The following is a 24,279-nucleotide window of genomic DNA, read 5'->3' on the forward strand; positions in this document are numbered from 1 at the left end:
GCGCTCAGAGGAGCAACTCGTGTATTATACCTTTTAACAGCAAAGACACAGGAGCAAGAAAAAGGAATGTGAACGTCTGGGTGTGTGAGACAAGAAATTCACTTTGTTCTTACTGTAGCCCAAATGTGCATTCAAAGACAAATCCAGAGTCTCATGGGATGAGGTAATGTGTGCTACCTGTGCAATTATGAGCTCAACAGAGTTTGGTCATGGTCTAGTGAAAGCTGAACCTGGATATCCATTTTCAGTCCTCACAGAGCACAGTGCACTCCTCCAAACACAAGTTAGAGGGCTCAAAGGCACAGAATGGTTGAATGAGCAAGGCTGATCCACATGCTTTTGAACAGAACTAAAGATAGAAAGATCATTGTTTGTACAAACAGCACGCACACACACACACACAGCCAGTCAGAAGGGCAGGGCATGCTGCTAAGCTTTCTACAGAAGTGAAAAGTGGAGTGTCTTTCACAGACAGACTGAGACAGATCAGACGATTTGCGCATGGAGGTCTGGGTAATTTTTAGGTGGGTACAAACCTGGTCGATGGCATCCGGATTCTCCGACACATCAAAGATGACGGCTGTGGCACCCCGCTGCACCGCTCTCTTTGCCTGCAAACACAGATCAAGGTGATTATTAGATATATTCAACAACAGTGCAAAGAAAAAGCCAGGGAATGTATGGCACCCCTCAACCTCCTCAGATTAAGTTTTCACATTCAAATTCAGGCCACTAGAGGGAGTTCTCTGCCTAAGTGTTACGCTGTGCACATCATCTGGAAGGAGCAAATGAGAAAGAGAAGAGACAGAAACCCAACAGCAAGAAGTAAACAAGCCATTTATAACATTTGCGAGGATGCACATGTGGTCCATGTCTTCATTTCTCTGATGTCTTCATGATGTAATTCTGAGTGAATCCATGCCGCATTACGTATGACAAATGAAAACCGTTTCATCCCCGTGTCAAGATCTAATGCCTGCATAGCTCCATGTGATGCAACTCTGCGTGACATGGAGCTGAATTTGAGCTGAATTCTGCTGTGCACGCTCAGGAAAAAGTTGAATAAAGTTCTCACAAATGTCTGACTGCTAAAAAAAAAAATGCAAGCTTCTTTCATGTGGGAGCAGGGGAAAGTCAGAGCACAGAGGTCTTTTGAAGACTACTGCTAAAGGCAAAAGATAAAGGAAATGCTTGGATCTGCAGAACCCCAAGTATCTCCTTGCAGAATCCAAATTGGCTTCCCAATCATCTGAAAGGAAAAAATAAAAGTTCCTTTATCTTAACTCCTGCTTTCCCCTACAACCCATTGTCACCCTGCTTGATTCACGGTGCCCTATTTAGACAACGTTTTGATGTCTGCACTACATGATCTAAAATAGCGCGGCTAGGATCATATCCTGGTATTATCAAGTGCCCTTGGGTTCTTGCCAACGCTCTTCATAACTGGAGGGAAGAGGCGGGAGGGGGGTGAAGATCAAAGTGACAATGTACAGTGCTGTGACTCGGCTGTCGAGTGGCTGGAGAGTGTCACCGCCCCAGTCAGCGGGCGCTTGCAGAGGACACAGAGAGACAAGGGAGATGGGGAGAAGTGGTATGTGCGGGGGAGGTGCAATTGCTCTTTTCACAACACATCATGTTGATTTCTGAGATAACAACACTCAACAATGGGATGTTGAGCAAGTCCCTGCATCTTTTGCTTCAACTGACCAAGTCACCTCTTGCAAATGCTTGTTGATGATGGTGGTTGTCATGTCAGTTCAAAATGTGTTTGTTTGTTTGTTTGTTTGGCAAGAAGACTGTTGCAAGACTGATGTATTAAATATCATTGAGGTTTCGTCTACTCTGCAGCTCTGCAAGTTGTTTCCTGCTGCTTTAAGCCTCATATCAAAGTTCTGTTTTCTCAAACGCTTGTAGAGCTGATGAAAGTGGCATCCAGTGTAATATGATCCAGTTTTGTAACCATGACGTTAACTTTCATCATAAGAAATCATTGCAGTTTATTTCCAGTTGGGTTGTTGCATTATCTTCCCTACTCCCTGTGTGCACTATGAGTCTTTAGAAAGAGGTTAATGACTAACTATAGTTGCATGTGTAGCTAAAGTAAGTTTTGGATTCAAACAAACGCTCTACTCAATATGGTGTTCATGACATTTCCTCCAAGGCAAGAAGAAAATCAGAGGTATTTGCCTTCTCCAGAATCAATACCAGAGTCAATAATGACACTAAATATAGTACTACTAAACGTATTGGATTTTAGCACACATGCGTGAGACGAGCCTGGGTTTTGGTGGGACTACTGCTGCATAGACAAATCACAGCAGGACGAAAATACAATCAAACTTTAATAAAAGAGATGGAATATGTATCACACTCCTAATTCAACTTAGTGTGTAAACGGGTTTCAGTCAGACAGACATTATGACCCTGATTGTTTTTTTACTTCGCCTCAATTAGATATGCCCCTTGTTTAATCCGCAGATAAGATGTTTATGAATCTGGCTTTCATTGCTCATTAAAGACTAATTAACCCTGCAAACTGATTCGATCTTTCCCAGCAGTGTATAAAAGCCTTGTCAAACACTGAAACATTAAAAACATTGACACGCTTGAAATACAAGCTCTTCCAACTTTCTCTTTCGTCCTGCCTCCTTTACATAAACTAACATCGCTCTTTTCTTTCTTCTTTCACTTTTTGTACTTGGAAAGTTCAAAAGCGAGCGGAGCGAAATCTGGCTTGGCTCTTCCCTCTCACCGAGTTTTCTCTCAGCTCCACACTGCCAGGCTCCAGCCTCCATTTAATTCAGCACAAGTCTGCTCCTTTGATGTTAGCTCTCCAAGTTAATAATTAATAGCTCTTGGTAAGATGCTTTGAGAAGAAAGGGATCTCCCTCCTAAAGAATCTCCACTCGGGCAGGCCTGCGCTGCAGTGCAGGGACTTGCCTGACGACAACAAAAATGCACCCACAGGCAAACTGGCTCTCTTAAAAAACATGACACATCTCCTTCCCAAACCCATAAAAAACTACAACCTCGGACACCAAAGGAAGGATAAATACTTACTTTGTGACTGTTGTAATATTTTTTTTTTCTTCTGCAGCGTTTGCCATGTTCCTACAAACTAAACACTTGAGTGAGGAAATACTGTTTACTTCACTGACTCAAACTGGCTATACACTTTCAGGTGGCAGAGCTCCTGTGTAAGGAGATATTGCACAAGCAATTCGAGACAGCATTCAGTCATCTGCAGGAAACTTTTCGAAGGAGATGATCACACTGGAAAGGTACCAGTTTCATCAAGATAAAACAGGAATTTCAGGAGCGTCTGTTCATTAAACTTGTCAGGGTGAAGTCTGTGCAAGATGACATTTTGATCGTCTCATTCATGATTTAAGAGGAGATCCAGACACATACGCACGTGTTATCATTTTAGGAATCCAATATGTCAAGAACAAATGCTGCGATAATGTACCAAGAAAATTCAGATGTTTCTTCTTCAGCCATCAAAGTGCAAAGAAGAGTAGCCGTTTAAAAGGACTTGAGCTTTATAGGGCACAGCAACCTTAAATACAATAGACAATCTTAAAGAAAAAGTGGAGACAAGCAGTGGTGGAAAGTAACTAAGTAAATTTACTCAAGTACTGTAATGTTACAGTGCAATTTTTAGGTTGTCTTACATATTATTGCCCTTATAGATCTACTGCATTACATTTCAGAGAGAAATATTGTACTTCTTACTCAACTAAACTAATAATCTATCACTCAGTACTTTTGATACTGTCAGTACATTTGCTGATAACGCTTCTGCTGTGAGTATTTCTGCATACATACTTTATCAAAAGGATCTGAGTATCTCTTACCACTGGAGACAAATGGGAAGAATCAGGTAATAAATAACTTGAAATTCTCCAGAGAAAATGCTGATAATATGTTTGTCATAAATGAAACACGATCAGTGGTTGCCATCTGTTGATCTGTTGTGCTTGCTTTTAAAATATAAAAAATGGTCATGGTTCCCTTTTTCAGCCATTAGTGCATTAGTGCAAACACTGATTTGGCAAGTAGCAACTGATTTGAAACGATTTGAACTTTATACAATATAAAATAGAAAGAAGGCAAGGATTGTCTCCTTTGGAAATCCTCCTGCTGATATTCTTTTCAAAGCTCAGACATGAGCTCTGGTCCCCGTTTGATCAGTCATCCATGCTTAAAAATCAGCTAAACTCTCAACCTGAACTGCATGATACGGGAAGGGGGGGGTGGTTTCACAGGTACTTCACAATACTGCTGGCTAAACAAACTTCCCGCTGGCTCAGAGGCAAGAGAATTAGGGTACAATCTTCCGAGTGAACAAAAACCACAGCAGAAAGTACTGAGAACCCAGTCTAGACACTGAGGAAAATGAAAGCTATGTTTAGTATCCCTAAGTAAGCTTGCCAGCTTGTAAGATCTGAGGAAGAGAAATTTTCACCCGTCTGGAAAGAGACTTTTCTCAGCGTAGCGTTCACTTCATCACTCGTGGACTAAGGATTCTCACATTAATACATCAGCATGTACAGTTACAAAACAATGAATGTGTAAATATGCGTATAAATATGTATGTGAAAACAGAAGATCATGTGCTCACATGCAAAACAGCCACACACCTGGATTACACCTGCAACATCTGGCTCACGCACTAGTTCCCCTATCACATCACTCCCTCTTTCTTTTCCTACTTTCTTCTCCTCTGCTTCCCTCCTCCTTCTCTTCATGCCTCTCTCTCCCTCTCTCTCCCTCTCTCCACCGCTATAATTAAGGCAATTAAGTCTTCAGAAGACTCTCCACTGCTATTATGCTGTAATTTCATGTTGCCTCCTGGCTTTACGGTTTATTAAAAGATAAAGGCATACTTTTCTCCCATGGATTTTCTTATATGTGGTCTCCCCCTTTTTTTTTTCTCTTCTTCCTCGCTCCCTCTCAGAGCAGCCATGTGGGCCAAGACATTATTTACATTCAACTAAAATAAAATCAAAGTTTTCAACGTGGCTGTGCGTCATCTCATTGGAAGCTTGTGCAGCCCGGAGAAAGAAATGAAAACTATGTCTGAGGCACTTCTTTCTCATTAATTCTCCTGTACATACTGTATTTTCGCACATGAAGTCATCTGTATCATCTTGACATTTGCATTACAACAGGATTTAGTCATTTCCTGTTCATGAAGCACATTACTCACCATCCTCCTGATCTCCTACTGTTTGATGTTAACACCTCACTGACAGACAGTTAATCTGTCATAACATTTTATTCTGTTTACAGATAGTTGACGTAATTGAATTGGCTGTGTGACATGTAATCGACTGGTTTGACACTCTTGCCATGCCAAGTCTGCAAAATAAGGACTTTCCTGTTCACACAGATGTAAAAACCACCCTGAAACCATGCACAAGGGTACAATGTAAACTAAAATAACCGGGTTGAGCTTAATCCTGCCAATAACTTTGTTTCCTGAATCTCCTTCCACTCATCTTCAAGGTTTTGAGTCACAGCCAGGAAGTTTCACTCTGAAACTGCAGATTAAAACGGGAGGTAAAAAACAAGTTAAAACATTCTCTGGTGATGTTTTTTTTTCTGTAGTTTTAAACAAGCGATTGTTCATTTTCTCCCTCCATCCTCTCAAACTTTTGAACTCTCCAATATTCCTGTTTAATATTCATTTGAATGCTGTTAAGCCCCCAGCTGGAGCTTTTTACAGGGGTCCTGGGACTTCTGTGGCAACATTTCCCTGAGCGGCATAAAAAAAAAAAATGTTTACGAAGCACATAAAAATCCACTTGTGTGTCACACCGGCAAAGGACAGGGGCTGCTCTCAATTGGGCTACCTTCACATACACGGACAGTTTATCTAACGTAAACACACAGGGGAAAGAATCACTTGAAGCTCTCAGTGAGCTCAGTGACTGCCATTAATATCAAACTGCAGATGAGAGGTTATGTCAGGAAGCGAACACAGATCTGCTATCAAGTGTCTTCAAGTATGGCCGCTGATCTCAGTTGTGCTAAAAAGCTAAACTCTGTTCAATTAGATGATTCTCTTTAGTTCAAGCTGCTAGTTTAAAATGGAGCCTAAGAAGTAAGAACAGCGACAAACTAACAAGACTTTGGATCCACAATGTAAAGAGACATTAGACATTTCTTTTTCTTATTTTTCAGTTTACTGCTGCTCCTGTGGCAATCATGTTTTCAATGTATTTTTTCCTTTGCAATCACAGAGAAATACAGCAGCCCTGAATGAATACTTAAGTCTGTGTCCCTGAAGTAACAACTGTCCTTGCAGCACGTTATAAACGGAAATGAGGCATTAAGTGTGAACCACAAGCCACAAGACATTAAACCAGGAAGCACATACTGCACGTGTGCACATAAACGTACAAAGAAGAATACACAGTCGGTAATGGCTTCTGTTACTTACTACATAAAGGACTTGCAACATTGTCAATCACATTTTTTTTAAAGTTAAATTCATAATCTTGTTTGGGTATTCTTTGATCAAAGCTCCAGATTGACATCAAAATGTTACCACCTCTTAAAATTTAGGCAACACCCTTATACAGCTGCTTGTTTAACCATTTGACAAGTTTGAATTTTGAAATGAAACTGAAATGAAAAGATGTTTTGTTTTGTATCTGGTCGTTATGGTTCACAGGTTTCGGTTTTGTCTCAATATGGAAAAACAGGGGAGCTTGTGGGTAAACCGTACACCCATCCAGAAAGAGAGAGAGAGAGAGAGAGAGAGAGAGATTTGGGGCGGATGTAATGACCTCACTATCAGACAAAGAGAAGGCCTGCCCCAGGTACACTGATCCCCAACCCTGCCTCTGTGCTGTACATCATGTACATGACCAGCCAGCATACACACACAACCACACATGCACACACAGTATGTAATGACTATCTGTCCCACTGTTTCACCAACCCTGAGGGAAAATCAGTTCCCATGGGTGAAGTCTCTTCTTTCCACGGGTTTAAATCCCCAAATGTAAGACAGAGTTGTGGAGCAAACGCAGAAAAAGAAAAGAAGCTCATATCTAGGTCCCCTGAATCTATTTCCTTTAGAGAGGGATGTTTATAACCAAGAGGGCATCTTCTAGACTTGTATGAAAAGCCTCTTTCGAGGTGGTAACAGCAGCTTTGGAGGAAAAACAGAGCTCTCTGGGGGACAAAAACATCACATCAGAGAAGGAGCCTGAGGTTTTGTAACTGATGCATCTGCCATCATCCAGCTCTTCAAGTCAAAGACTCTTTAAAGCTAAAAAAATCTTTTCATTTACTTCTGACAAATTTGTTGTCTTAATTTTTCCTTCTCCGATTGTTCTTTTCCTCTTCTTTACCCCCTCTTTCCATTTCTCTCTCCGCCTCAGCGCACAATGTGGGGTGGCCATTCACCCACCATTGCATAACCAGAATTATACAAGTGAATTGTGCTATCAAAGTGTGTGTGTGTGAAGGGGCACCTCTGAGGGGGCCTGCCAGTGGAACTTGGCAAAGAGCCGACACAATTAAAGAGTCGAGATAGAGAGAGAGTGAGGTGTACCAGGGAGCACTCTTCTTCGCCATAAGACCCATATAGACAGTCTCTCTTTCATCATGACTTTTATCCTAAATCCAAATTCTATCCCTAAAATGTGCTGCAAGTATCTCTAAATATACAGAAAGGGTGTGAACAAACGCATGGCATATATAGTCTATCATCACAATAAACCTCTTAAATCTTTTGTAGTAGCTATCAAAATGAGAACTGTCAAGGTGCCATTCAATATCTGGTCAGCTCAAAATTTTGCTTCTTTGAAGTCCTTGAAAAAACAGGATCTTGTGATAACTAATTAACGGAGAGAAAATGGCACAGCACACTGAACTGATGCTCCCAAGAAAAAAGATTTACATATTGTAGTATGAGTACAGCTACAATGTTTTGACATTACCTCAGCAGGCAATCAAAATGATCCATGTAAAGAGTTGTGGAGTCAGAGGAGCTATTTTGGGTGCCCCCGTTTCTCGAAGCAGAAGTCATTTTTACGATAGACAATGTCACCTGAATCATGGATGTTCTCTACCATGAAAGTGAATACACCATTACCGCTACTAGACTGGCTATCTTTTGCTTAATAACATTTTTTTAAGTAAAACATTTTGGTATTTCTTGATAATACTGAAAAATATACAAAATATTGCACTTCTGTTGACAAAAATGAAAAATGGGATGCCTAGTGCTGTTTAGATCTATAAAATTGGACTACCTGTGATTTTTGAATTCTTCTAACTTCTAAAAAAATAAAATAAATGATTTTATTCAGTTACTTAAACCCATTTCAAAAAGTTCTGGGAAAGTACAGACTGACCCTACAGACAGTGACTCATACTCGGGAGATACAAGGCAAGATCACTCACTATTAAACTAATCTTTTTTGGTACAAAAACCAAAATCTTCATTGGGTTTACACAACATTTAAATACTTATCATGTGGCCATGAAGAGGGATTTCTGAGGAAACACTGGTTTTCATGAACAGTTTTAGAACTTTCATTAAGATCTGAGTTTAAATATCCTTCTACTTTTCCCAGCATATGTAGTTTGGTGATAAAATGAGAGCAGGACATTATTTTCTGTGTTGTGAAGATATGCTAAATAATAAATGATGGGTGAGAGTCGTGCACTGGGCTCAAACTTCTTTCTAAATATACATGTTTGTCTTGCTTGTTGTGCACCGCAGGCAGCCTTTCCCGTCTCTCTCCATGGTCTGATGTCTTGTGGTGTCAAGCAAACAAATGCGTTGACTTAGACAGCCGCTTATCAAGAAGCCTTTTAGTCTTCTCCTCCCGCTGCATTGCCTACTGCTCTGCCCTGCCGAGACCAAACGCTGGAGCCGGAGGAATGGACAACCACTAATTAAATTTCCTCCACTTTTCCTCTCCGTCCCTCCCATGTTGTTTTCTTACCGGTTTTGGGCTCTGGCCCTTTGTGATTCATAGGAAAATAAACAAGCTTTCCGGCTAGGGACAAGAATACTACTTTTTAAGTGCTTCTTCTCCTCAATGTGTCTAAACAGGAGCTGTTTGGATAAAAGTGATGAAAAGTCTTGGTTGGAAATGATCAGTGATAACACTACCCCCTGTTTATCCATGGAAAAGTTGTGAGCAAAACATAATGTTAATTAATTAGATTATCTGTAGTGATGAGACTTACTGTCAGTCAAAAAGAGCCTTGATGTTGTCTGTGAATGTGAATGCATGTCTGATTTTGATATGTGAAGGCAGGAGATAACTTCCGATAAGAAGAGTCATATGAAATTTTTATATTAGATTTTTTCCTCTCGGCTCTCAAAGGAACACCCAAAGGTGGAAAACATTTGCCGGTATTGAAAATTCTTAATTACCATATTTTTCATAAGATGTGAGCTGTCGGACAAAGGCAGGGAACATGATAAAGTTGAGAGCAAGCGAAGATGTATGCTTCCCTGCTGAAAGTCTGGCACATAATAGATCAAATGTTAAGTGTTTTTCTACAGCTTTCGAGGATATAGACAGCTCTGCTAACAGTCTTGAATATTAAAACAGTAGGTAAGATGGGTTTAAGTGATGTTAAAATGTAAAAATATGCTTCAGGTGTAAAGCATGGATGAAATGAAACAGCTTGCGTAGACAGCTGACCCATCACAAGATTCAAAACATACAGGTGCACCTGCCATTGACAGCTGACATGGTAGACTGAATCTACCATGACTGAATTTCATATTTAGATGTTCAGAAACTTCAACAGTTGTTGAAGTTGACTATTTAAGGGGTGACTGTCATTTCTGAATCTGACTTTACTACAAAACGGCCGACACAGCAATATTTGATCCCCCTTTACCATGGATGCTACGGTGTGAACATGCACTCTAATCCATATGTAGTGATTTCAGGCACCTGAGCTGAGGAGTCTCACGAAAACGGCCACTTCTCTCTTCCCTTAATTCTTCCTGCAGTTATACGGTTTTTCTCTAATCTCTCTCTGCCTTGAAGCTTCTTTAGGAGACCATGTCCCTGCTTGCATGAAAGAGAAGTTGCTGTTGTTGCTTCTCTCTCTTGTAATACTCTATCCTGCTGCTGGTAGAGCGGTGTTGCTGTTGCCTGCTGTCTTCTTTCCCTGGGCAAACAAGGCAGAGCAGGTCGGGACTCGGCCCTATAACCACCATTTTGCCTCCTTTCTCACTGTACCTCTTGTCTCTCTCTGCACAGTCTTCCTAGCAGTGGGCCAGTAGAGGAGAACGACTTAAACTGTTTGTTTGTTTCATTTCAGAAGACAAAAATGCAAAAGAAAGCAGTGTCGCTTCTTTGAGGATATCCATGACTGTCAAAGTTGAAATATAGACAGTAAGTGCTTTATATAACTTTTCATATCTATCGTAGTACTCCCCAAATACATGTAAACGGACTTTAATGGGTAAAACTTGACTGAGTAATCACAATTAATCTAGAAGAATGCTAAAGAAATAAATTCACAAAAACACACTATTCCTTCACAAAATCATTATTTTCAGATATTCTTCTAATCTCTGCTCTTTTTAATGACTAGATTACTCTATCTGCGGGCCTCCTAAAAAAAGGTATACAAATAAAAACTGAAGGAATAATGTTGAAATGGAGTCCATCTCTTCACCAAACAGAACAAGCACCTTTTCCTTTTGTTGCATCCCAGTAAAGATAACATCAAAACAGGAAATGTCTGTGGCTGTAAATAGGAGTTGAACAAAGCATGGCAGCAAGATGGTGTAATAGTAAAAGGTGTGTTTGCCTCATTCCACCACGACTCCAATATAACACCTCATTTTTATCTTATCTTAGCAGGTAATCTGTCTGTTACAGTGTATTTTAGTCATTACAATTGTACACCTACTACCCCAGATTGTCCCCAAGGGCAACAAAGTAATATCCTTCAGTGCAGTTGACTTACTTTACGTTTACCTTTCTATATTTCAGAGGGAAATACTGTATTTTTTACTCCCCTTCATTTCACTAATGCAATGATATAAACAGTATAAAAAGTTATATTTAAACATGAACAATTGCCATCCAGATGTCTCAAGTTTGGTCTAAATTTATTGTTTTATTGGTCTCCAGTAATTGATGCTAATGTCTCTTAAAGCCAGGTGCATTGCTATTCCTCTCCCCCTCTCCATCTCCATGTTTTCCTTCCATTACTTCACTGCTCCGATGTCGCCCTAATACACAAACACTTACTCACACCACTTCTTCTGCATCTTCTTGTGCTGGGCTAAACCTTGCCTGCCTGGCGAAGCATAAAAGAAAGTTCAAATCACAGGAGAAGTATGACATTTTCACTCCTGCTTACCCTCCAATAGAGGAATCAAGTGTAGTGGGAAGAGGCATCAGATTAGCTGTTTGGGGACTAGGGGGCTTCAGTTTCCAGCTTCCGTGCCAGGCTGTGGGCCCGAGCCTTAAAGACAACATGGCCCTGACATACACAGCGGGGCGCAGGACATGAGGATTCTCACGCACACAAGCACATTCCCCTGCAAAGCAACAGGCTTAGACAGAGATGAAGAGAGAAAAGACAGGGCTTTGGTTGACGTGGGTGGATGTCTGGTCCTATCTTTTCTAAGATTTACTTTTTCCACTGCACATCTTTTGATCCAGTGCCGCCCTGTCTTCTCCGGGCTTTACTTGTGGCTGGCGTATGACTTACAAATACCAATTGTGATTAAGAACAAAAATCAATGCAGGAGCGGGGAAAATAGAAAGGAACAACTCTGCAGTGGTGCTAAGCGCACTTTCTTCTCTTTCCTCTTATTTCCCCTCCTCTCTTCTTCTCCCTCTTTCTCTGTTTTCTTCTGTCACCCTTTCTCTCTCCTTCCATCTCTCTCATCTTAAGTCCCCAGGGCTCCTTTCTTCTCTCTTTAAATAGGGGCCCGAGCTGTGAAGTCTAATAATGGTCATTTGGCCTCCCATTGAAAGCTGGGTAATTCGGCCCAGGGACGGCTCACTTTGAGCCACATGACACAAGGAGCTTCCCAGTGACCATGGAAACGAGCGCAGTGGGATCCCGGGCGCCTCCAAGCGCCATGAAACGTGGTGAAGCGGTGATTTAGGAGAGGGACTTTAAGATGGGAGGGGGTGTTGAAGTAGGAAGGTGGGTGAGGGTTCCAACAGACACAGAGAGAGAGAGGGGGTTGAGTGAGGGAGAGAGATATAAAGAAACAGACAGAGAGAGAGAGAGAGAGAGAGAGAGAGAGGCCCCTGCCTGCCTGGTCACAGTGGAAACCTCTCCCGACACCCCGCCAGGAAGAGCGGCCAAGATAATATCAGCAAGTTGAGGCGTACACAAACATGAAAGGAGAGCCCAAGAGGCAGGCCCCTGAGTGCTCCGTGCTTCACAAGCTTTTTTCTCCCTTTTTTTTCCTCTTCTCTCCCTGCTGCTGCTCCTCCTCTCTTTTTCAATCTCTCTTTCTATCCCTCCCTCCATGCTGCGGTGTTTGAAAGTGTTTGTTCAGGGTGTTTGGGGCAAGGGGCAGGTGGAGAGGAAGCTTGTGCATTTTATCACACTGGATGGGTAGCTAGGCTGCTCATTGCTTCAATTTGCTTCAGTCCTCTAACATAATGTGGCATTTAAAAAAAGGTATGAATGCAACTGATATTTGAGTGAGCCGAGTGTTTTGTGGTAAAAACATTTGGAAAATACTAATTTTGCAAAACAAAATGAACACTTGCAGAAAGGCGCATTTCTCGAGATATGGGAAACTAAAAGTTCAGTGAAAACTGCTTAAACTTGCCGATTCTGACAAGAATTTTATGAAATTACTGCAACATTAGCCTCCATTATACTGCAAGCTAGAGCTGTTGGCTGCCTTGATTGAAACAACCCAAAATTGACTCGCAATTTGCCATACTCAAATGAAAGGAAGTCGTCTTATCAATATCCTACATCTTTATGGCTCTGCAAAGAAAATAATTCTTTCAAAACCTCGAGCTTCATCTGTATCGAACAAAAGCTGCCATTGGCAATCAATCACTATTGTGTCTTTACTGCAATTTAACAAAACATTCTTGGAGATGGCGGAGTGTAAAACTACAGCAATTTTCTTTCTCTCAGTTATCGAGGCTCTCACTATGGTCTTTGCAGAGAGAGGAAAAAGGATGAAAAAGGAAAAGGAGTACGAAGAGAGTGATGAGACAGACATGGTGAGTCATGCATCAAAACCCAAGCTGATCTCTGAGCCTTCTAGTTCTTATTATCCAGACTGATAAATGGTGTGTGAGCTAATGTGCGCACACATACACGTACACACACACATCAACAAATACACCCACTGATCAGACAATATTCCTATCCACGATGGCCAACATGCTGTATTAGAAGTGGTCTGAGAACAAGGCCAAAATGCAGCCAGTTCAATCCAGCATTGAAGCTCCTTTACAACAAGCCCTGTGGCTTGACACCCAACTGGCATTGCCATGGCCTCGGGACGACCTCTAGCACACACCTGAGTGTGTAGGACAGCTAACCTGGCCGCAGGCTTGGAGCCAGTCGCCCGCAATATCACACTCATCTGTTTGTTGCCATTTCTTTCTTTTAATGCAGGTCTCTCTCTTCTTCAGACACACACAGTCCTTGTAGCCCTTGTGTACTTTCTATATCCCTGTCATTCCTCTCTCTCTCTCTTTAACACACACACGCACACACGCACGCACACTACACCCTCTCTGTAGTTCTGGCTGAGATGCCAGACACGGTTAGAGACCAAAAGCCACTTAGCACTAAGACGCAGCAGCTGTTTGCTCTGGCCCGCTGTCCCATAGTGCCAACTTGAGGGCCATGGTAGAAAAAGACACAGAGACACACTCCTCTGCCCCCTCACATTGTTCCATGGCAACTGTGGTTTTAGGATTGTGTTTGTATGTGTGTCAAAGACAGAGCTTCCCACACAGGATACACTTTTTATGGTTGTGTGCCTCTGGCAACAACTTTAAAGTAGCTCGCTTTATTTCTGGGAGGATATGTCAATAAAGATCTTGATACTTTTCTTGTTGCTCTAGTTATTTTTAAGTGCTTTGTAGAGGCCGGTCTCGGGCCAGTTGCGCTCCGCTGCGATGAAATGTTGTCTTTGGCTAGTGTTTAAGGTGGAACTGATCGTGGTTCAGAGACGAGCTGGTCAAGGGCAGCGCCAGGCCACACACAACAAGCACATACCAGGGAGTTTTACATGCTATGCCAGCCAAGAGACTTGCTTTACACAAGCTGCAGGGCTGTGTGGGAGGATGGGTCGCATATTTCTGCTTGTGTGCATGCAAAAAAAAAAAAAAAAAAAAAAGTTGTACCAAGCGAGACACAAATCCCAGCCACCCACTTACCAAACCAGAGACATTCACCATCGTCATCTCCTTGAGAAGCCAAACCCCCAGCCTCTTTCCCTTCCCTCTGTCCACCAACTCCCACTCCTCTCTCTCACCGCCGCCACCACCACCACCACCACTCCATTTCTCTGCCTTTCCTCCCCCAGTTGCCTGGGTTGGGGGCTGATGTCATGAGAGCCTGAGGAGGATCAAAGGGGAAAAGACGGCATGCTAAGGCCCCCGTGAGGCCACTGGACTGACACTGCGGTACTTGAAAGAAGAGATATCTCACTGGCACAGTGACAACCCCGATCAGCCTGAGCTAGTGGCATGATTTCATGTTCCAGAGGAGCTGCCAAAAATTGCAATGCATGTGTGCGAAAGACAGTGTAGAGAGGAAGGGGGTACCAGTTTAGAATAAGTCAGGCAGCAGGGAGGAAATGGCAACCGCAAATATGTTATTGACTGCAATAAATAGTTCAACTTGAGAACGGATACGTGTACAGAGGTGTAAGCTTGATTTACAACATTTACAAACACCTCAAAGAAAGCAGCAACTTGACAACTCTAACTATATATAAAGAGAAGAAAACTACAGCACCAGGGCACCTTGCAGTGTCATCCTTATAGGACACCATAACTCGGACAATTCACTTCAAAGAGTGTCAGTACTAACACAGTTAGCTACAGTAGGAACCAATTTGTACATGGTTTTTCCTGTTGCTGGGGGAGGGGCCACTGCTGCGACACACAGAAGTCAAGGGTTCAACACTCCTGTAGCTCTCACAGGAACCAGAGAGGAAGTGCAGGAAAAAACTGTGTACATATATATACATGACACACCAGCACTTTGGTGAGGTTTGCACGTGGACTTCAGAGACTGGCATGACCGTCCGCTTTTCCTCCTCTTCCTCTTCTGCTAATATATGCTGATTTCAAAGCATATCTTTGCGATGGAGCAGTCTGAGATCTAAACTAATAACTAAGCTGAATAATTTACAGTCTTATACTGATATATTACTGAAATAATAAAAATGAACACATTGTGTAAAACTTTTGAGACCCTTTCGCCCAGAAAAGCTCAATCATGTTTTGCTCTAAGAACTATCTGGATGACCATATGCACCAGTCAGTTAGGACTGGAACTTAAATGCCCCTTCCTTATATTCAACCAAGTCCTAATGGAGGAGAGTATGCCCATCGCTCCATGGTGACCAGCTCCTAAGCACAGCTGGGGGCCTTGTGTTCCCAGACACTTTATATTTAGACATGACTTGGTGCAAACAGCATTTTTTCTCCTACTGTTACGTTTTATGCATTCATAGGGATTCGGTAATTAAATGGAATCTAAAATGACCAGACAAGGACCCCAACACTGTTGGCGGCAAAGTGACAGAAAAGTGGAGTGGGCTTTTGGGTTCAGTCAGGGGCCAGTTGGGTAGGGCTGGGGTTGGTTGGGGGGCCGGCACCGAGCATGAGGCCAGACCAGGCGGGGTGAGTGTGTAAGAGTGGGCATAGTATCCAGACTGGGGCTGGGCATGATGGCCTGGCTGGTTGGCTGGCTAGAGTAAGCAGACTGGCAGGGGGTAAACACTGCACTGTCTGGCCTGGCAAAAGCGTAGCACCCAGCTGTGTTCGGGCCCCAGGCGAGGGTCTGTCAAGATGCAACAATGGGCTTTCCCTTCTCTAATTATAGTCCTGGGTGAATAAAAACAGAGGAAACAGAGTAGTCTAGAGGTTAGGGAGGCTGGCTAGAGGCCAAAAGGTCACCAGCGAAGGATCTTGCCATCCTCACTACAATACCCCTTAGCGAAACATCAAACCAAGAATTTAGACAAATGGCCAGCTCATTAGCGCTGTGCTTTGACTAGTTTCAATAAGTAGAAGGTGTGGATTTCTGGTACTCGGGTGTCCTGGTGGCTCAGTTGGCTAAGGCACATGTTATGTAGTCATTCCATCCCTCAGTCATGTCAGTCGTCCATCCCATCTCTCTAATCTTTCTTGCCTCTTTTTGTGACAACTAAACAGAACTGAGAACCTGCTTCTCAATCTGCCTTCCTGGCTTAACATCATATCAATGCAAGGCATATGTAATAACTAATAACTACAGTGACTCCCTCTTGAGCAATAATACAAACTTTAGACAACTTTATTTTAGCCGCATGTACTCTAATACTCCAAGTCTTCCTTCTTCTTCTCCTCTCACAGACTGCCTTACTGTCATGCAGGCTGTAGGTGGTAAACAACAAGTTAAACCAGTTACAGTTTTGTTGGTTTCCCTCTGGAAGTGTTAACTGCAAACACAAACATGGAAAAATCCCATAAGTGAAGCCACCAGTAACATATATATATCCTCAGTTTCAGTGGAAGAGCAGATTGAGTGCTGAACATTAGGTCAGTTTTCAGGGCCCAGGATAAGTATGCACCAGCTAGGTAACAGCAGCCATCACCACAGAAAGTGCACCATTTGCATGACTATACGGCACAAGGGCTCCTTAAATTATGAATGGCTGCTCTCTTTCTGTCACTAGGCATGCAGAGGATAAATGAGACTATAGATGCCCCACCCCCAACCCCATCCTCTGGGGGAATGTTGGTACATTCCATTAAGAGGAACACTTAATTAAGGCATGATAAAATACCACTCAGAGACTCCAGAGGGGTCTGGAGAAGGGAGGGAGCATGGGGACAAAAATCATCCTTCCGTGAATTGTCTGTGTGACTACAAAAGATCAAAGATAAAATCTTGAAAGGGTTTAATTAAGTACGAGGGAAAGAAATGTTTTTAATGTGAGTGTAGCAAAGGAGACTGTCTGTATAAACAAACACCACGCTGTCTGCACATTTCTGCTTGTCGATCACGCCCAAATATTCAATTCACCTGATAGCATCACTGTCTATTTTGACAGACAAAGATGTGTGTTGTTCCTACGCAAATACTAATCTATTATTCTTTCAGTGTATTCATGTCCCAGGATGTGAAAATTGGCTGTAGACGGCAGCTGTAAAGCTGTGCGTCCTGAAATTTTTTTTATATTGCCAGACAGTTTTCAAATGCACAAAGAATAAGGTAGTACTCGAACTCACAGCATGACTTAACTCACCTATAGAAGTGCCCTAATGTCTTGCATGCAGAGTGATGAGTGCAGTCTAGGGTGTAGTGCAAGTTTTTCACTGACCTCTTGTAAACCATTTAAGCTGTTTGTACTGTACTGTGTAGATGAATTCCTGTTTATCAGTGGCAAATAAAATGACCTGTGCAACGTATGTGGACATCTTGCATTAGTACTGGACAGAAACTCAAAAGAATAAATAACAAGTTCTTTACCTTTCCCAGCACGGTGAGACAACTGGGGTCCAGCTCTGGTTGCTCCAGCTTCACCACCCCGACCCAGCCATACTCATATAGGTCCTCTTCATCATTATTATTACATAGTCCCAAAGGATGCATCTGCAAGAAGATAAAAGGGATAAATTATTTATATTATTTACTGGTTTAAAAGTTTTGAAAAGACATGTCGAGCAAGTCACATTTAAACATATTTTTTGTTGGATTAGGAACTGAAGACACAAAACGCTAAGAAAACACGAAAAGCCACCGCACACGACGCATCAAGTTGGGGAGAGGGGGAACTTCACCACAATAATCCAGTGGTGACGACAATTTATAATCCACTTGTCACCTGTTTTCTATAATAAAACATAAGAGCTTAAGAGCATTAGACGTCTCTGAAGTTTTCGCTGTGTGTGGCAAAATCGCGCTGGATCCAAACATACAGTCCAGCGTTCTACCAGACCTCTCAAAGAATAGCAGCAGATAAGCAAAACAGGAATTTATGTCCTTTCATGGATTTGCTTATGAGGCAAATTTTCACAGAATTTCTACTTTGCACTCTTACTGCTGCAAATGATTAATGCTACTGTCATTTCACTTGTGTTTGTGTGTACAGGCACAATGATTTATCTATCTCTTATTAAGTTAAAAAGTGGATGCTGACCTCAGTGCACATGCAGTCTGAGCAGTGTCCATCAGACTATCTTGAGTTGTCCTCTCATTACAATTAAGACCACAAAACTGGCCCAGTCCTCTGTGCCAACAATCTCTCCAAAGCAAGCACATACACTACATATTTAGAGACGATTAACGCTAAAGGATGGCAGATGTCACATACACTGAGTCACTCACTGGGCTCAAAAAAAGAAAGAGGTGCAAATCAAGAGAGGCATTTATCTTTATCTCAATGCTTGACTTGAGTTATCTTGACTGAGAGAAGATGCTGAAGAAGGCTTTGAGCAGTGAGACATGCTGTCACAGAATGGGAATATAAAAAAACAAAAACAAATCTGTATAGCACATGAAGAGACTGTTATCTAATCATCAATCTTGTGTATGTGATAGTACACATCCCCAAGAGGCGTTTGTATCATGAAGGAAGTTAACAGATGACGCTAACAATCACAGCAGGCCATCACTTGAACTGAACAGTGCAATAAAAAGACACAAACCAAAAAAAACAACAACAACCATTCAGTCAATCATTCACTCAGACGAAATAATGATCTTCTCAAACAAAGTTGAATTAAAACTGTAACCAAGTGGAGTCCCACAATGGTGGATCCATTCTTCACCCGGGAAACAGTGTAAAGATAAGCTCCTGTGTTAGAATTAAAACTGGGCTAAACTGACCTGCAGGCCATTTATCCTATTAACCCAATGACCACAGCACCCCGATCAGCCAGCACTGTGGCGCCGAGCGCTCAGCCGCCCCAGCCCCTGGGCCACTGCTGATGACCCGAGATACCCTTCGCTTGCTGGTGTCCCCTGACCTTTGAACACCACTTCATCACATTGGGAGCAGGTTAGTCGTGCAGCAGGCCAATTGAAGGGATATTCAGAAGGCGCCTCATCACTTCAGTGCCACAAGGCAGAGGGGTCAAGCCCCTGACCTAAAGATTTTTTGGGGAGGACTTAGCTCAGAATAAGGGGGTCAAATGCAAATCTGGTCAACTATTGAAGAGTCATAGGGAAGGAATGTGGACAACGTGTGCCGTTATGGAGCTCAACAGTGCAGCATCTTTTTTTTTTGCTTCAGGGATGAAATCTGATGAAGAGACTGGCATCAGTTTTAATAGTGGAGAGACAGGCACGAACAGTAGATGCTGAACTGGAAAAATCACAAGCTTTTAAGGAAGAACATTTGATACAGAAGAGACTTGCATTCACACACTTTCTACATACACCGAATTGCACGTTTAGAGTAAAGAACGCTCATCCTTGAATCCTCCTCCTCAAACCTCCCACACACACACGAAATGTGAGAGATTAAGCACAGGTTTTATTAACCACAACCTTTGTCCTTCTGAACAAAATGGATCATTTTCTCAACAGAGTGAAGAGAAGGTCATCATGTTCAAGGCTACACTGACTCAAAACACCTTTTCAGCAAATCCATGGGATGCAGACACCTTGTCTGCCTGCACTGCATAGCCTCACTGCACATGTTCTCAACGCTGTTTTCTCCTCTTGTAAACATAGGTAAGCAGAGAGCCGCCATGCTCTGGATGACTGTTTGTAAGACAGATATTAGCCTGGGGCTGGCAGGAGCAGGGAGGCAGCACAGGTATACATTACATACACACTTGGTATGATAATTTCAGAGCGCGCTCTCCCTCTCAGCCTTTGGAGGAAGCCAAAATTGAAGGGAAAGACAAAGATAAAGAGTCAAGTTTAACTTAGTCAGGTTTCCATTCAACCTGCATATCCCCATTTGCACCTCCCACAGATCATCACTCTAAAGCTGTAACAATTCTCTGAGGCATATTGCACATCCCAGTCAACTGAGGTAACATTTTGCATTTTATTTTATGCGACACCCCCCGAGCAGGCTGTAAGGGAGAGTCAGTGTAGGAAGGGATCTAAAGAGAGGCTCAGTCTGTGTTTGTGTCTCAGTCAATGTAGACGGAGGACCAGGAAGTGGAGCTATGCATACTGTGTGATTATGACCTCTCTCTCCTGCTTGTCTAACAGCTTGGATGGCAGCGGGGAGGCTCGCCTGCGCCCCTGGGTCCTGAACACTGGGCCATTGTGCGGGGGCTCTTGCACTCCAAATGGGGCAGTGTTGTTGTTGTGGACCATGTTGTTATTTTAGAGGCTGGCCATTGCACCATTATCTCCACCACAGGGATTTTTCTTTTTTGTCAGATGTTGACGTAGGCCGTTGATGGATGTGGAGATGGGGAGCAAAACGAAAAGGAGCTTGATTTGGATGAGAGACGGTGCTCTAGTGAAGTGGGTCACAGCTACTGGCCGTGCACACAAAAGGAGTAACAAGCACATAGGCAAACATGCCTTCACACACACACACACACACACACAAAATGACTGTCCCCTCTTGTGTTCCAATGCTAGCTTTCCCTGCTAGGCCCCAAATCACACAAGCTCAGCACACTGGAAACACCCCATTGCTCCACTTTGCTCGACTTAGCTCTGCTTTGTACCCAGGGTTTTGGGTGAAGGGCATTTGGCACCCCTGAAATGCCACAAGGGGGCAGCTCTTGTTCTGCCCTGCCTGTCCTGCCCCTGGGGGAGGCAGCCTTTCACATGACTATCCCGTTACAGAGGCCACACTCTCAATGAAATCCTGGCGGGGATTTGAACTCCACCTGTCACTCAAGCTGACCACACCCCCTGCCAACCCCCACCCCTTTCTGCAAAACCACCTGTAGAGAAAGTTCTTGCTCACACGGGATGCATGCATTTTAATGTGAAACCATCTTAGTACAAAGATATATTTAGTGTAATATGACTTCTGTTTCTTTGTCATTTAGAAGTTGAGTTGAACAATGAAATTAAGCTTTGGGAAAGATTCGGTATAGCTGAGAGAAATGTTTTTTTGCGATTTCAGTCACACAGAGTCCTTTTCAGTTGTCTCCTCCATGGACAAGTGACCTGATAACAGTTAGTAATGGGATCATAACAGAGAGCTACTTCTAAAAAACTCTCCCCCACCGACTCCCACCGGCTCTCAAAGGAAATCAAAATGCAAGTCACACCATCCCACGCCATTCTTCTCCGTCTGTCTGTGACACAATTCACTGAGCCTTTGATCATACAACAACCACTTTTTCTGCCCCCCTCCCCCTGCTCTTGTCTCACCCCGTTTCTCTCTCCCTCTAAGAGAGGTGGCCCCGGTTACAAACCCCCATTAGCCCGACTCCAAAGCAGTCAACCTCGCCTGCCCTCACCATGCTATATCTTTACTCTTAATAGTTCAATAGTACACTCACTTGCAGTTCCACTTCAACATGAAAAGCAGCAATGGTCTACATAAAAAGTAATAATCAGTAAGTTTGTTTTCCCGCATTCATTAATTTTTCAAAACCCCTTTGAAATTTTCAGAACTTCTTCAAATGTCTGTATTCAAACAAGACATCCCCAAGGCAAAAATAATGCTTTCTTCGTGACAAAGCAGAAATTTCAAAAAAGATTATGTTCCTCTCTTGTTTTTAAAACCAGCGGCCAGGAAAGCCTTGTGAAATTGAGGAATAATGATGCTCACAGGGTACAAAGTCTTGCTGAAACACAGTGCTGTGAATTACAACATGGCATCCTTGCTACAACACACCAGGAGCTGCAGACATCAAAAGACAAGTAGGCGGATTGGAGAGGAGTATTATCCCTGAGCCAAACTGATCTATACAGGATGCAGATGGCATTTAGGTCACACCGAGAAAGGGTTCCTGTCGTAACAATCCCAGCCACGACAGACCATTTTTACAAGATGTTCTTTGTGAGGCTGGTTAAATGATTAACTAGACAGATCTGTTGTTCATAGGTTTCCTTTATGAATTTTGGAAGAAGAGCTGGCACCCATTTCACATGCAAACACAATCTAGAAGACGAAAAACCTGGGCACAACGCCAGTCCTCACACCCACCTGCTTACCCAGCACTGTGCATGTATTTACGTATCTCACTGTTTGAGCACAGGCATGTATGTGTATTGGTCAGTGTGTAGCCTGGAACACATCATGGGTGACCGAGGGGTAACTCGGTAGATCTCTCACTGACCATCCGCTCGTAGTGAACTCATTCACCCCAGTGAAGAAGCATCCCGCCCACCTCCATCGGCCTTTTATTCAACCGACCCCTCCGACCTCCTTCCCCCTTTCCAACTGCCACCTCAACCACCACTTTCCCCTCCCCAGCACTGAGCTTCAACATCCCTCTCGATGAAGGTAGGGGCGGTACTGTCAACTTCCTGGAATAACACTATCCTTGCCAAGAGAAGTGGCGGATGGTTGTGTTGAGGGCGGTGAGGATGGGATGGCTGGATGGGTATGTCTGATCACAGGCCATAGACAAAGTCTCCCCTGGGACTTGTGATGTCTTTCAGAGCCTCATGGCAGTCACAACACTGAGAGCTGTTTTGGAAGAGGGAAAAGAGTGGCAGCACTACAGACCAGGACATAGCAGTGGTAACGCAACCGGACGTTGAGGAGTAGACATTAACAAGCACATACGCACCCACAGAGCACATATCCTTATGTCTTCTGTTACATCTGCAGACATTCACACCATTTGGCAATATATATATATATGAATATATTGTATATAAATAATATATGTAGTACACTAAAGAAATGTCAGTTTTCATTAGCATGTTAGGATGTTAACTGTGTGTTAACTACTACTTATACTATTTTAAAACTTTGCAAATTAATCTGTTACCTTTCAATCAACACTAGTTCACACCCTGAGATAATATGGCTACAGGGCCGGTCCTAGCTATGGGCAATGTGGGCGGCCGCCCAGGGCGCATTCTAACTCCCAGAGATAATATGGCTAATCCTAAGTCAAAGTACTGACATAGCCATATGGGTAAAGGAAAAGCCCCTGTCACTGCTTGAACCTGTAGTTGTAGTCCATCAACTTAGTCTGTAAAGTTTCAAACTTTGGAAAAAAGTCTCATCACAAGCTCCACACAATCTTTTAGGTATTCAATTTAATGGTGACATTTTTTGCTGAGTGGATTCAAACAATAAAGCTTGCTCATTCTTTTCACTTGAGCAAAAGAGCTACATTTGTTAGTGATGTTGAGAAGAGCACAGGAAGTGAAAAACACTTTCTTGTCAACAAATTTTAAATTCCATTATCACCAAAAGTATAATAAACAATAAATGACCAGACTGAAACACCTAAATGTCATTGCAATAACTGCAGTGCATTTCATGCAAACCAGAACATAACATGGATCTCTATTATGTAACAGCCAGCAAACAAGCATAAAACTGTTAGCCAAAACACACAAACTAGCAAAATGTCGACACCATGTTATCACCAGCTTCTCACCCGCCCTCCTGCTGTACCCTCTTTGACAGCAAACTGTGGCACGGTCAGGACGCAGTCAACTCCGCTCTCCTGCGCCTGGCAGGACAGACGAGGAGCTGCTTTAACCAATTACAAACCTGATTGCACTTAACCCCAACCTTTTCTGCACTCTTATAAAGTAATAGGACACAATGACCTGTCTTTACCAGGACATGTCTTCAGACTTCCAGCAAACATATAAAAGGTGAAAACACGAGGTTAAGGTGTTTTCTTTAGTGTAGATGAGCCATGTGTTTTGGTGAAAGTGCATCCTAATTTTAAGTAGGTAGAAAAATTTCACACACACACTACTAAACTCTAGTTGTCCAAGTCTACAAGATAGCCTCCATCAGCTGCTACATACCTACAGTGATTTCTCATTTACAAACCTGGTAATTTGCTCCCTATAACATAACTGCACAAATAAACTGAACACACATGAGGTGAGGTGTATTTTTCATTCATAATGTGTTAGCCATTATGACACAAGTACATATTTTGCAAGAAGTATGTGATAAGTCTGATTGACTGACCATCATCGCTC

At 42.7% G+C, this 24,279-nt stretch overlaps 1 protein-coding gene across 3 annotated transcripts in view; it reads right to left on the bottom strand.

Annotated features, from left to right (window-relative positions):
- The window catches only part of znrf3 (zinc and ring finger 3), a 62,416-nt gene that overhangs the window by 10,194 nt on the left and 27,943 nt on the right, over nt 1-24,279 (bottom strand). For all 3 annotated transcript variants that reach the window (XM_027277837.1, XM_010732970.3, XM_019264484.2), the window contains 2 exons: nt 17,695-17,817; nt 537-611 (listed from right to left, as the gene is read on the bottom strand). In XM_027277837.1, the coding sequence (XP_027133638.1) occupies nt 537-611; nt 17,695-17,817 (198 nt within the window). The remainder of the gene's footprint in view (nt 1-536; nt 612-17,694; nt 17,818-24,279) is intronic.

The sequence above is a fragment of the Larimichthys crocea genome, chromosome III (genome assembly GCF_000972845.2).
Source record: "Larimichthys crocea isolate SSNF chromosome III, L_crocea_2.0, whole genome shotgun sequence".
Taxonomy (NCBI): domain Eukaryota; kingdom Metazoa; phylum Chordata; class Actinopteri; family Sciaenidae; genus Larimichthys; species Larimichthys crocea.